Source organism: Peromyscus californicus, unplaced genomic scaffold, assembly GCF_007827085.1.
Source record: "Peromyscus californicus insignis strain IS unplaced genomic scaffold, ASM782708v3 Scaffold_3__1_contigs__length_106647218, whole genome shotgun sequence".
NCBI lineage: Eukaryota > Metazoa > Chordata > Mammalia > Rodentia > Cricetidae > Peromyscus > Peromyscus californicus.
Genome location: NW_026294551.1, coordinates 67,733,059 through 67,747,921, shown reverse-complemented (window position 1 = coordinate 67,747,921; position 14,863 = coordinate 67,733,059). Strand labels below are relative to the sequence as shown.

Genomic DNA, 14,863 nt, shown 5'->3' with positions numbered 1-14,863 from the left:
CCACCACCACCCCAGCTGCACACCTGGCCCTTTGTGAACGTCTCTTCCAGCTCATACCACAGGTGTGTGTACTCTCCTCTAAGGACATCAAATAAACAAACCGGGGGTGGGGGTGGGGTGGAGAGGAAGAGGGGGGAGATGGGAGGCAGAGAAGGGGTGGGAGGAGTGAAGAGAGAACGAGCGAGCGAGGCCCATTTCTGAAGCTAAAAGCTCTGAAGTGGGGCAGCTGTCAGGCTGGGTTAATTTCCAGCTGCTGAACGACCTTGGGACCATCACTTTCTGCTGACCTGTCCTTCTGTCACGTTGCACTGGGACTCTGCTTCCCAGAGACATGAAACTGTCCTGGCAGCAGCGAATTCCAGGCAGAAGTGACCCTCCCTCCAGCAGCCCACCAGGGCCTTGGTGGCTGACGCCGGGCCCCATGCCATTCTTCATCTAGATGTAGCAGGTAGGGCAAACTCAATCAGCAGAGCTTCCACATCCCTACCCCTCAGCCTGTGGAGGGACTGAGCCCAGTCCCCTCTGAGGCTCAGAATCAGGCAAGCCTTTTCCCTTTCCGCCCTGTCCCATCCGGGATATGTAAGGCTCTCTCTGAATGGGAGATAAGATTTCTCTCCCGTTGAGGAACTGAAGGTGGGGGGTGGAGGGCATGGTCATTTAACACTTTGAAGCTTCTTTAAATCAGAATGCATCCATTCATTATTATGTATTGATGTGCAGATGTAAAGTGGTGGCCGGTGGCCATTCTGATTCTCCAGAAGTCCCGAGACCCAACCAGAAAGCTGTGGCTCTTTTGATTCTTCAGATGGCATGGGACCCACACTGGTACCCCCATCAGAGCTTACTTTCTGACAGAAACCATGAAAACTTGGGAAGGTTTCCTAAATTTCCAAACCCACACTTTTCTGATGTACATAACGGGGATCATCAAACCTAGTTCATGAGTTATATAATGATGTAATACATGAGAAGTGTTCTGCATAGTCCATTCTCCGAGTTGCCAATGCTGCAAGTGTGAGTCCATTTCTCCACTTGTATTGTCCACTGTCCCTGTGTCCTGGGGAAGGAGGTCAGGGACTAGGTGTGTGTGTGTGTGTGTGTGTGTGTGTGTGTGTGTGTGTGTGTGTGTGTGTGAGAGAGAGAGAGAGAGAGAGAGAGAGAGAGAGAGAGAGAGAGAGAGAGAGAGAGAGAGCTGGTGTCACAGAACACTCTGAAAGCTTAGCACCTATCTAATGTCTACAGGCTACATACACAGGGAGGGGTCCTGCCTCCCGAGGCTTAATACAAGGTAAGTGGAATTCAAAGCAGGGAGGCAGCAACCCTGGCTTATCCTCTCAGACTGTGCCATTTACCTGGTGGTCCCATTTACTGCCAAGTCGCCGAATCTTGCCAACTTTGTCCCTCTACCCTGGCTACTGATCATGTCTGAGAAGTCTATTTTGTCTTCGTTGAAACACAGGGTGACTGAAACTCCACCTTCCCTCACAAGCCTTTCCCATCCTCTCTTTGTGCTTATGATGAAACCCACTCCTGGGACTCCCTGACCTTGTTGTTGTCTCCGGAACTCACCTGATGCTGTAGAGGACATTGCCATTCCTGGAGATTCTCAGCAGTTTGTTGTCAGTGGTGATCTCATGGAAATGGGCTCCCTTCTCATTGGCAAAGAACAGGTCCGGCTTCCAGATGGAATCCAACATGGACGGGTCAAGGTCCAGAGAGTCGTCAGGGTATTCATTGTAGGCCAGACGGGGGTCATTCCACTGCTGCCTCAGGAAGATGTTGACCCTGTAGTCCTGCAGCCCCAAGACAGCAGTGGTGGTGGGGTTAGGCTCTGGGTGCCAACTCTCAGAGGTCCCGGGTGCTTATGGCTCATGGGCCCCCCCAACCTGGAAGAGGCTGAGTGTGGCTGCCTCCCCTGATGTGACTGGGCACCGGGGGACCAACAATTGCTCCTCTCTATCCTCAGCTAAGTACACTTAAATCTGACCTTTAGAAGAAATGTTTTATTTTGAAGGAATTTCAGCTGAGCGTGGTGGCTCACGCCTGTAATTCCAGCATAGGAGGTTGAGGCAATGTGTCTCCCTTCCTTCCTTCCTTCCTTCCTTCCTTCCTTCCTTCCTTCCTTTCTTTTCTTTCCTTGTGTGTGTGCAGCGTATATGTGATAGCCTGAGGACAACTTGTGGGAATTAACTATCTCCTTCTACCATATGGCTCCAGGGGACTGAACTCAGGTCACCAGGCTTGACGACAAGCACCCTTGCCTTTTTTTTTTTTGACACAGGGTTTCACTGTGTAGTCCTGGCTGTCCCGGATCTCACTCTGTAGACCAGGCTGGCCTCAAACTCAGAGTCCACCTGCCACTGCCTCCTAAGTGCTGGGATTAAAGGTGCGTATTGACACATCCAGTTTACTCCTCCACATTGTAAATGAATAAGTGTAAAAAAGGAAGTTCAAGGTCATTCATAGCTCTGTAGTTCGAGGTCTTGCTGGGATACAGGAGACTCATGCAGGCCAGGGCAGGTCCCACTCCAGCTTTGCTCCCCAGCTCTCACTGATTGGAGAGTTGTGGAGAGGCCATTTTATTTCCATTCATGCCTGGGAAAACTGTCAAGACACTGAGCAGATGGAGCTAAGGAATATTCCCTAAAAAAGAAATATTTCAGTAAGAAGTCTTTTAGGGGCTAGAGAGATGGCTCAGCAGTTAAAAGCACTGACTGCTCTTCCAGAGGACCCAGGTTCAATTCCCAGCACCCACATGGCAGTTCACAACCACCTGTGACTCCAGCTTCAGGCCAATCTGACATCCTCTTCTGGCCTCTATCAGCACTGTACACACTCACTCACACACACACAAACACACATATAAAAACGAAATAAGACTTAAAAAAAGGAAAGTTTTAATTTTGCTGGAGAGGTACTGTAAACTTGGGGTCCATTTGGGGTGTATTTCTGTTTCCCAAGGCAGAAAGGAAGAACATTAGTGTTGGGCTCCCCAAAGGGCATCACTCTCCCAAAGATTAATGACCCCAAGTCTAACTTTTGGTGCCAACCTTCAAGAAATAATACACACACGTACATAGTACATACACACACACACACATGCACACACCCACATGTGTGCATACACCCCTCTTACATGTACATCCCCCACATTCATGCACCCACCCATACCCCACACCCATGCACACCCCACACCCTTGTGTGCATGCACACACATATGCACACACCCATATGTGTGCATACCACCCATGCACATCCCCCCATACCCATGCACCCACCCATTCACCCACGCATACCCACACCCTTGTTTGTGCGCTCACACACACATGCACACACTAGAGATATCACTCTTTCCCTGGGGGTGCCACAAAATGAGGCCCCACTGTATTTTCTTTTGGGATGCTGCTTCTGAGCCCCCATTAGTCTTGATCAGTCACTAGCAGGGATGAATGCAAACAAACGATCTTCCCATGCTCACTCCGCCCTGTCCACTGCCTCCCATGTGCTTCATTCCAGTGGAAATATCGACAGCTTCATAAACGTTCCAAAGCATTTTATAGGATTTTCCTATAATTTAATTGCAGCCTGTCCCTCAAGCCTCATAGAAGGTGACGTTTGGTCTCATAATCTCAGGTCTTATGAGTCCCAGGATGGGGGCTAGGCCTGCCTATTGTTTAAAAACTCCAGTTCCAGGGTATCTGACACCCTCTTTCGGCCTCCACAGGCACTGCATGCACAGATGTACATGAAATGAAACACCCATACTTATCAAATAAAAATAAAGAAATAAAAATGAAAAAAATGTCTAATTATATTTGTTTAGTCTGTGTGTGTGCGTGCAAGTGCATGCATGCGCGTATGTGTGTGTGTGTGTGTGTGTGTGTGTGTGTGTGTGTGTGTATCTGTGTATGTGTGTGTGCATGCACAAGCATATGAGTGAAGATGTGGGGGTCAGAGGATATGTTCCAGAGGCAAATTCTTTCCTTCCCCTATGTAGGACTCTGGTCTTGAACTCGGGTTGTCAGGTTTAGTGGCAAGTACCTTACCCATTGAACCATCTCACCAGCCCTGGAGGTTGGGTTTTGTTTTTCTTGCACTGGTGGTGGCATCTCTGAAGCTCGGCCCTCCTCTCCTACTCCTTTGGAGCTTACACAGAGAGTGTGTGTTAGGATGGGTTCTGGGAAAGTCACCTGGGAAGTGAACAGACTATGAATGACTGGGCAGAAAAAGCCTCCAGTCCCCAAATCCCAGTCATAATTTTGATGTTCCTGCTAGTGACATGTCAAGACTGTTCATGTAGCTTCGAGGAAGAAAAGGAAGTGACATTTCTTAAAATGTTTTCCATACTGTCACACACATTTAATTCTCACTAAAGCTCAGCAAACAAACACCCAGATTCCTCCAACAAGGGGAAGAAATGGGCTTAGAAAGGCTGAGGGATGTGTCCAAGAACAGGGTTTAAGAGTTGGGGAATCTAGGGCTGCAATCCCATTGACCTAACCCTCCAGTGAACACTTGCCTTGGATGGAGGAAGTTGGTTCTTGCTTTGGATGCTCTGACCCTTGTTGCCTAGCAAATTCTGTGAACTTAACTTAAGCCCCACCCCCTTTAGGAGCTAGATGCACTAGGTACCCCCTGGTTTTCTTGCTGAGCTCCCAGTAGGATGGAATCCTCAGAAACACCCACGTGGGTGCTTCCTCCCCGAGAGCGGCTCCTCTCCCAACCGTGATTGGCAGGAATTGGAAAGGATGACACTGAACTTGTGTTTTCCCTGCAGCATCTCTGCTACCCCAATAGTCCTCTCTTACTTTCGTGTCTTTTTTTTTTTTTTGTCTTTTTGCAGAAATAATGCATGCAAACAAATAGAATGGTGCATCATTTGAAAGAAGGAAATAAGCCCCACAGGATCTCATTATAAAATGACTAGTGAGAGTCACAGCAAGAGACTGGGACAGCATATCGTGGGGTCCCCATGCCTGACTTCTTTTCTGGCCCATGGCCTCCAGGTCCTGAGAGCTTCTCTGGCTTCTGAGTTCTCCCCATGACCATTGGCTCCTCTTGGAATCTGCTTCCCAGACAGGTTCCCACCATGGAGTTTTCCCTTCAGGGTTGGTAAAGAGTTGGGAATGAAGCTCAGAAGGGATTGAAATGAGTGGTTCAGTGGGTTGAAAGCCAAGTGCTGCTTCGGTTTCTTAGCCTTACACTTTGCTGGCTTGGTGTTTGGCATATGTGAAGTCCATGTGCAAGTTCAGGAGCCAGAGAGGCAATAGTGGAATTCTCCAGCCAAGGACTTAAGGTCTCACTTTCATAAAGGCAGCTCAAATCCCTGAAATGGGGGCACTCAGAGGTACAGTCAGTCCAGTTATCTTCAGCATCAACTCACCCAGATTGCAAGACTTGAGATTCCTTGACAATCTTATCTCTGGTAACTGGATAACTAGTTGCTTTGCTTATAAGACCAAGAAAGATATTAACTCACCCATTCATCCACCCATCATCCATCTGACCATTTATCCATCCATCTACCTACCCATCATCCATCTACCCATCATCCATCCATCCATTCACCCATCATCCATCCATCCATCCATCCATCCATCCATCCATCATCCATCCATCCACCCATCATCCATCCATCCATCATTCAACAATACTTCATCTATCCATCTATTCATTGTTCACCCATCCATCATTCATCCATCCATCCATCATTCACCCATCCATTTATCCATCATCTATCATCTATCCACCCATCCATTCATTTATACATTCATATTCTAAACATGTGATGTTTTCTATTTGTCACTTATAGTTAGATATCTCCTCTTTCCTTCCTTTTGTTGTCTAATTTAACATTCTAACATCTAATAAGCTCCTTTAAATTCAGAATTGGGGTGAAATAGGAAGCTCAAAATGTTTGAACAGGAAAGAGCTCGGAGCTTGTGAGGGTGTGTTATTAGAAAGGAGATGTGGAAGGCAAGAGGCCCACTTGCTATTGTCAGAAGCAAGAGACACAGCAGTAAGGGGTGGGTGGAAGAAGCAAATTCATGTTCCTATTTTTCTTTTTATGTGTAGCCCAAGCTGTCCTCAAACTCTCCATCCTCCTCCAGCCTCCTGAGTGCTGGATTATAAGTAAATGCCACTATACCTGACTCATGTACCTTTTAAAAGACAGCATTTTATTACTTTTTTGGGTGCATATGTGTTTGCGTGTGTGTGCACATGCTATGGCATGGATCTTGAGGTCAGAAAACAATTTGCAGGAGTTGGTTCTCTCCTTCTATTGCATAGATTCTGGGGCTCTAACTCAGTTTGCGAGGCCTTGTGGCATTTGCCTTTACCAGCTGAGCCGTCTGCGGCCCCCTGTGCACATTCTGAAGTCTTAGTTTTCAGTTCTCAAGGAGACAGCTGAGTTTTCCTTTGCTGAATTCAAATAAGCTCTTACCATTGATTGCGCTGAACTGGATACAGACTAGCAGAAGCAGAAGGAGAGGCAGAAGGTTTTGGTTTCTGCACTTGGGGAACTTAGGTTATCAAGCACACAAGGCAAGATGTGGTCACAAACATCCATTATAGGAAGCTCAGACTATCCGTGGTCTCAGGATATACTAACAAGTCGTTATCAGATGCAGCCCTCAAACCATAGGGGCTTGCTCCCAGCAAGGTTAGATGAGAAGGTGGCACCTGAGATGTCCATTTCAGTTGGTCTTTCCTCTTGAAGCTTGTGTCTCAGAGCAGCTCTTGCACCAAGATAAGGACAGCGACTGCTTATGGTATCTGCTTAGCCGGGAAAGGAGCCAACAGCGCATGAGGACAGAGGTGATGTGTGAACACTGAGAGCAGCCATGAGGAATGGGGCCATAGCTTCAGGGTGTTTAAGATTAGAATGAGGAGAGTAATCAGGGGTAAAAGGGATCTCATGCAGAAAACAAAAAACAAAAAACAAAACAAAAAAAAACCCCAAAAAAAGCCCCCCCAAAACCCAGCACAGACAGAGCTATGTAGGCAGGGGCATTCACGTTTACTCAGCCTAGCATAACAACAGCCTCTCCCTACTGAGCACCTCCTGTGAGCCGGGCATTGTGCCTAAGCATGCCACACAACTTGGTTGTTTTTTTTTTTTTTCCTTTTGAGAATAATCCCATGGCATAAGTATTTTCTAATCCAATTTAAAGAAAGTGTGTACGTATTGGTGTATGTGTTTATGGGTGCATATGTGTGGCCATTTGGATGACAAACATCCCCTACAGGCTCATGTGTTTGAACACCTGGTCCCCAGCTGGCGATACTCCCTGGGAAGGTTATGGAACCTTTAGGAAGTGAGGCCTTGCTGGAGGAAGTATGTCACTGGGCTTTGAGGGTTTATAGCCTGACTTCACTTCCTGTTTTTTTCTGATGAGTGTGGATCTAATGTTACCAGCCAGCTTCCTGACCTTGTTGTCAGCACGCCTTCCCCACTGTGATGGACTCCATACCTCTAGAACTGTGAGTCAAGATAAATTTTTCTCCCTTTTGCTTCTTGTCAGGTTATTTTATCACAGTGACAGAAAAGAAATGAATAGTGTGTGTATGCAAGTGCAGTTGTGTGGAAGCCAGAGGACAACTACCATGTGTTGTGGAATATGAGTGTAAGATGTGATACATTCATTTATGCTGTGGAATATTTGTTTAATGATGCAAAGATATGTTGCATTTTTTAATGGTGCATTTGTTTAACTCTGTGAAGCTGTGTTACTTTGTCTGCCTAAAGCAACTGATTGGTCTAATAAAGATCTAAAGGGCCAATAGTTAGGCAGGAGAAAGGATAGGCAGGGCTGGCATGCAGAGAGAATCAATAGGAGAAGAAATCTAGGGAAGAAGAAGGAGGAGCAAGAAAAGGAGAAGGAGAGGAGGACGCTAGGGCCCAGCCACCCAGCTACACAGCCAGCCATGAAGTAAGAAGGAAAGAAAGATATATAGAATAAAGAAAGGCAAAAAGCTCAGAGGCAAAGTGTAATTAAAGAGAGATGGGATAATTTAAGTTAAGAAAAACTGGCTATAAACAAGCCAAGCTAAGGCTGGACATTTCTAAGTAAGAGGAAGTCTCCATGTATTTATTTGGCAGCTGGGTGGTGGGCCCCCAAAGAGTTTAAAACAAACAAACAAACAAACAAACAAACAAACAAACAAACAAACACCACTAACCACCATGTTGATCCTCAGGTGTTATCCACCCTTTCTTCTCTCTCTCTCTCTCTCTCTCTCTCTCTCTCTCTCTCTCTCTCTCTCTCTGATTTATACCCCCCTCCTCTGTCCCTCTGTCCCTCGATCTCTCTTTCATTCTCTGAGACAGGATCTCTCACTGACCTGGAACTTGTCAAGTAGGCTAGGCTGGTTTACCAGTGAGTTCTAGGGATTCACCTGTCTCTGTCTCTGTCTCTGTCTTCTAAAATGTGCTCTGGGGACCATCCTCAGGTCCATGCTTGTAATGCAAACACTCCGCTATCTGAGCCAGCTTCTCTGCTCTCAATTTGATTTCAAAGACAAAGAAGACTCAAGGAAATAAGTATGCTCAAATCACATGGTTGATAAAGAAGGGTTGAGGGGGTGGAAATGGCTGGAGTTTGAACCTAATTTGTCTGATGATATAAAATTCACACTCTTATTAGACAAGAGAAATTAGACAAGGTATATGAAGTAGGAAGTCCAATTGTTTCTGTTTGCAGATGATATGATTCTATATATGAAAAACCCAAAGACTCTAACAAAGGTTATTGGAAGTAATAAATGAATTCAGTACTAGGATACAACACCAACAAACGAAAGTCAGTAGCTTCTCTATATACTAGCAATGAATCTGCTGAGAAAAAATAATCAGGATAGCATCCTATTCATAACAGCTACAAAACGAAACAAAGAGCAAAACCCTAGGAGTTGGGTAAGTAACTCTGCAGATTGCTTCCCTAATATACACGAAGCTCTGGGTTCCATTTTCAGCACCGTATAAACCGGGTGTGGTGGGGCACACCTGTAACTTCAGTACTAAGGAGATGGAGGCAGGAGGATCAGAAGTTCAAGGTCGAGGTTGGAGAGGTGGCTCAGCAGTCCAGAGCACTGGCTGCTCATGTAGAGGATTCCCAGAACCTGCATGGTGGGTATCCACGGTCTGTAACTCCAGTTACAGGGGATCTGATGCCCTCTTCTCACCTCCTAGGGCACTGCATGCATGTGATACATAGACAAACCTCAGACAAACACTCATACACATAAAATAAATTAATTAAAAATCCAAAGAATTTCAAGGCCACCCTTTACTTCATATAGAGTTTGAGGACAGTGTGGGCTACATGAGACCCTGTCTCAAATATAGCACGCGCTCCCATTCCAGTTTCAGGAATAAACTTAACTAGGATGTGAAAGAACTCTTCAATGAAAATTACACAACTTAAAAAAATAATCTGAGGATACTGAAAGGTGGAAGGACCTTCCATGTTCACAGACTGAAAGGACCATTGTTAAAAGACTCCTGCCACACAAAGCATTTACAGAGGTAATGTAACCTTCATTGAAGCAACAGAGACAGGCTTCACAGAACTTAAGAAAAGAAATCCTAAAATTTATACGGAAGCACAAAAGCCCAAACAGTCTTGGTTGGAAAGGACAAAGCTGGAGAGTAATGGTACCTGATTTCAAGACATCCCACTGAGCAATAGTTAAAAATGGTGCGATATCGGCACAATTACAGATGCTTAGATCCCTGAGGTAGAACGCAGTACCCGAAATAAATTCAGCATCTTCAGCCAACTGCTTTTGAAGGTGCCAAGAGTGTACTGGAGAAAAGACAGCTTCACCAACAAATAGTGCCGGGAAACACTGGACATCCAGACGTAGGACACTGAAATCTCTTTGTTTGTCTCTCACGCTGCTAAACAAATTAGCTCAAAATAGATAAGAGACCTTCATGTAAACCCTGAAACTTTGAAACCACTGGAGGAAAACATTGGGGGAATATGTTGAGATTGTAGCATGGGCTGTGGTTTCCTGGACGACTCCAAAAGCTCAGAAAACAAAAGCAAGAACTGACAAACTACTAAATTAAAAGGTTTCTGCACAGCAAAGAAAACTGCCAACAGAATGAAGAGACAGCCACAGACTGGGAAGCATTATTAACCACTGAGCATCCTCTCTAGCTCCTAGAGATCTTTAAATATCATTGCCACCATTTGCACAGGTGTTACTACTAGCTGTGGAGACTTCGGTCTCAACTGCATATTACACATAGTCCAGGGGAGCTAAGCAGATTTCCCAGGATGCCAAGCAGTGCCATGACTAAGGCAAGGCTTACATGATGTGATGGTTAGTGTTAAATGTCATCTGGACAGAATCTAGAATCATTTGAGAGAGGGGCCTCTAGACATGCCTGTGGGGTATCTCATCTTGATTGTGTAAATTGAGTTGGGAAGGCCTGCCCACTGTGGGTGGCGCCATTCCCTGGGGAGAGCATCCTGGACTGTGGAAGTGGAGAAAAGGAACTGAGCAGCAGCATGCATTCACTGCTCTCTGCTTTTCTTCTGTTCAAAATTATTTATTTTTAATGTGGATGTGCAAGTGCCCGCATATCTGTGTATGCACCATATGTGAGCAGGTGCCCGTGCAGGCCAGGAAAGGGCACCAGATCTCTTGGCACTAGAGTTACAGGTTATTGTGAGCTGCCATGTGGGTGCTGAGAACAGAGTCTGGGTCCTCTGTAGGACCAGTAAGCTCTCCTAACCACGGAGCCGTCTCTGCAGCCCTCTGACTGCTTCTTGATTGTGTGCGGCTGTATTTTGACTAGGTGCTCTTATTACCTTGATTTCCCCACCATAGTAGACTACACTTTTGAAGTGCGAGCCAGAATAGAGCCTTTCTTCCTTCAGTTGCTTCTGTCAGACTATTTTATCATAGCAGTGAGAAAGGAAGACACATGGGCATTTGACTTCCACCTCGCTGCTTTTCCTTCTCTGTGTTGTGTAACTTTGGAAGTTGTCTCATGGTCAGGACCACTTGGTTCCAGTCAGTGGCAAAGCTGGGATTTGAACCCAGGAAGTTAGTGCCATCCAAGCATTTAACCAGGCCCTCTCTCTGAGTTCATGAACCCTCAGTGCTATTGGGTATGACAGGGAAGTGACACAGAGGGCAAAGGACAGGAAACCTCTGTCCTGGCTGTGTGCCTTCCTCAAGTCCAGAGCGGATGGGTGCTCCATCTTTTCCTGGTGTCCCTCCAGCCTTTCTTGATGTCCCTCATCCTTTCCTGATCTCCCCCATTCTTCCCTGATGTCCCCCATCCTTTCCTGATGTCTCCATCCTTTCCTGGTATCTCTGCAGTCTTCTCCATAGTCTCTATTCAAGAGCGTTAGAGGCCCATCTCACTGTTGTGCCATGTGCTGTCCCCTTTCCAGAAGCCCGATCTGAACCTTCATCTCCTCTAGGACACCACGCTACTGAGCATTTTCCCAGTTGGTGATCACACGCTCAGAGTTACTTTTTGCTGTCAAGAGCCAAGAGCGTGCTTTGGATAAGTGAAGCTAAGGATCCTTGCCTGTCTTTATGGGATCAAGAAATCCCAGTATGACTCCAAAAATCGTATAAAAATACTGACAGCATCTACTTTGATTGGATGTTGAACATTTGTTAGAACTTGAGATGAGTTGTGTCTCTAAACTTTTTATCATGCAGGCACATGGGCCCTGTGATACCCATTTCACAGGCAGGAAACAAATTCACTGGATTAAAGCAGAGCTCAAGCTCTTGTCTAGTTTTTAAAAATACTTATTTGTGTGTGTGTGTGTACATGTGTGTGAACATATGTGTGCCACAGCACACACGTGGATGCCAGAAGACAACTTGGGAATTGGTTCTCTCTTTCTACCACATGGGTTCAGGGAATTGAACTCAGGCTGTCAGATCTGCCTGCAGGCACCTTGAGCACCTGCACCATCCTGAGGTCAGGTTCCTACCTGAAGCCACACAATTGCTGAGCACTAGGCTGTATATATGGGATCCAAGACTTTTGGTTTTCAGCTCCACACTATCTTGATAATTGTGTAATGCACTTTGATCTCTTTTTCATAAAAGTAAAACTGCCAGGTGTGGTGGCACACACTTTTAAATCTAGCATTTGGGCTACAAGGTAAGACCTTGTCTCCAAAATATTTTTTTAATGGTTTTTTGAGACAAGGTTTCTCTTTATGGCCCTGGAACTTGCTCTATATGCCAGGCTGGCCTCAAACTCACAAAGATCCACCTGCTGTTGCCTTCCGAGTGCTGGGATTAAAGGCATGAGACACCACTGCCTGGCTCTAAAACATTTTTTAAAACTAAAAAGTTTCGTCTACTTAATCTTAAATCTATTTTCAATATTGATTATTATATTAAAACATTTAAGTGTTTTAAAATTAAATATTTGCTATTTAAATATTAAATATTCTGTTCAATATTTTAAAATGTTACTCAATATGGAATGGATGTAAAATTTTTTTTAAAAAATTTCCTGTCGGACATGAAGGAAGGAGTTGAGTAGGCAGGGTCTAATGGGACCCAACTGGCTGTGTCGCTGGCGGGGTCACAGTGGCCGATAGTTATCGGGGACTATGGGGGTCCAGCCCCTCGATAGTCCCCTCCCAGGGTCCGGGAAGAATCTACAACCAGCTGATAATTAATCTTTGATGAAAAGAAATGAATCTATGTCCACGAAACTCCTTAGTCTATACACTTTATTATTGTCAGTTCTCTCTACAAGCTTATACTCTGCTCTCGTTTTTAGCTCCTTTTTAACCCAATTTCTCTTTACATTTATCTGTTGTTCCCTCCAGGTTCTATCTTAATTCCTTCATCTAGTTCTGCCCCTTCTAGGTTCTCATCCATCTTGTTCCTTCCCATATCATCTTTTCTCCCATCTCTTTCTCTCTCCTCATCTTGTTCTTCCCCAGCTAGTACTTCCCCATCTGGCTCATCCTCATCTTCCATCTCATTCCTCTAGTACTCTCTTCTAGCCCTTCAATCTAGTTCTTCCCCATCTCAGTTTGTTCCTCTCAAGTTCTTACCCATCTAGTTCTCCCATTCTCTTTTCTATTCTCCATCCTCCATTCTCCATGTTCTACCTAAGTCTCTCCAGAATCCAGTTATATCAAGCCCCTGGTTGAGCAAGGTCACCAGGCTTGAATTCTACAGGGTCATAAAGGCAGGTAAGAATTTTCCTCAGGTAGTGACTACCAGGCTTTCTTTTACAACCCCAAATGGGAGTGGTAAAAGAGGAGGTCAACTGAGTGCTACGCAAAGGGGATCTATGTGCTCAGTCTACATGGCTAGAAGTGGTTAGGTAAGAAGTTAGGGGTCTATTAGCAAGGTTGTATAAGAAAGGAGGGTCCAAGCTAAACTGTGTAAAGCTATTATTTAACATCCACCTGACCTAGGTGGTGTCTCCTTGTGGAATTTATCTTAAATCAGGAGACTTGCATGTGGGCAATTATCACTGTTAGTCCTTGGAAGTGGCTAAGGGAGATATCTGATTCCAGAGAAAGCCTTTCCTGAGGCTGTTTTCCAAATACCTGGAATGTATATGTCCAGAAAGTGATCAGTCCACACTGTTAGCCCTTCTTAGGGAAAAGTCAATTGGGAAAACTATGAAGGCACACATGATTTTCAATAACAGAAGACAGCTGATATATAACAAGCCAAATAACACCAAAAACTCCTTGGAATTTGGCTTCCTCTGGAGGAATTCCCTGATCCCTCCAGGTAGTGACTTTGCCAGAACCAGCTGAGTTCTTATGATATGTTCTTGCAGCCCGCAGCAGATGGTCAGTGTCAGGAGAACTTGTTTGGGAGACTGAAAATATGGGTGGATTTGTAAGTGGCTGTTGAAGGGTGTAAAGTGAAGGTTTGTTAACCTTGAAAGACAGTCTCCAATGGTGAGACGTGTCACTGATGCACTTGGAAAGGAAATCACCAAGAAGGCTGAATGGAGGTCAAGGAGGTTGCTCGGGAGGTACGGTGTTTGCTTCACAAGCACTAGGACTTAAATTTGGATCCCCAGTATCCCTGTAAAAGCCAGGCACTGTGCTGTCCATCTACAACCTTAAGGCTGGAAGGGTGGAGACAGAAAGATTCTGGGGATCCACTGGCCCGCAAGCCGAATTCTAATGGCAAGTTACAGGGTCATTGAGAGGCTTCCCAGGCACTCACACCGGTGAGCACATGTATGGGTGCTGCCCATTTCCCCAGGGCAGAACAGAAGTGCCCAGCATTCTTCTCTTCCGTAAAGAAGGACCAAGACATACTTGCTCTTGTAAGGAGGAAACAGGAATTAAGCAGGGGAGAGATGAGGGTCTTGAGAGTCATAGAAACTCAGGAGGACAGTCTAGAGAAGCAATGATGTCCTGATCTGTGACCCTGTCTTCCCAGTCAGGATTGGCTTGGAGTCAGGAGGAAGCCAGGGCTCAGGGCAATGGTCAGCAGATCTCTTGAAGTGGCTCCTAGCCACAGGGGAGTCCCACAGTCCTCAGCTTTGGAGTCTATGCAGCTTCAGCACAGCCTCGGAGGTGGAGTTCCTACAGTGTCGGCTCCACGCCCTTGGGCTTGAGCTGCTGTGTTTCAGCATCATCTTGAAAACAGAGCCACCACTTCGGTGTGCCCTCCACTTCGACAGCACCTCTTCATTCCCAAGGCTTCACCAGCATCCCGTCATGCTCACACACATGATGCCGGCCAGGTCCAAGACGATAATTGTGACCCTGGAACCCAGCCTTATATGGTGCTGTGCTTTCCAGTGGACAGGTGGTCCAGTTCAGCACTAACACCAGCCCAAGACTGTGGAACCTGAGCATCCGAGGTCTGAGGTCATGCT

General features: G+C 45.8%; 1 protein-coding gene across 2 annotated transcripts in view; it reads right to left on the bottom strand.

Annotated features, from left to right (window-relative positions):
• Positions 1-14,863, bottom strand: part of Glra1 (glycine receptor alpha 1) — an 89,020-nt gene that overhangs the window by 18,931 nt on the left and 55,226 nt on the right. For both annotated transcript variants that reach the window (XM_052757643.1, XM_052757644.1), the window contains exon 4: positions 1,570-1,793. In XM_052757643.1, the coding sequence (XP_052613603.1) occupies positions 1,570-1,793 (224 nt within the window). The remainder of the gene's footprint in view (positions 1-1,569; positions 1,794-14,863) is intronic.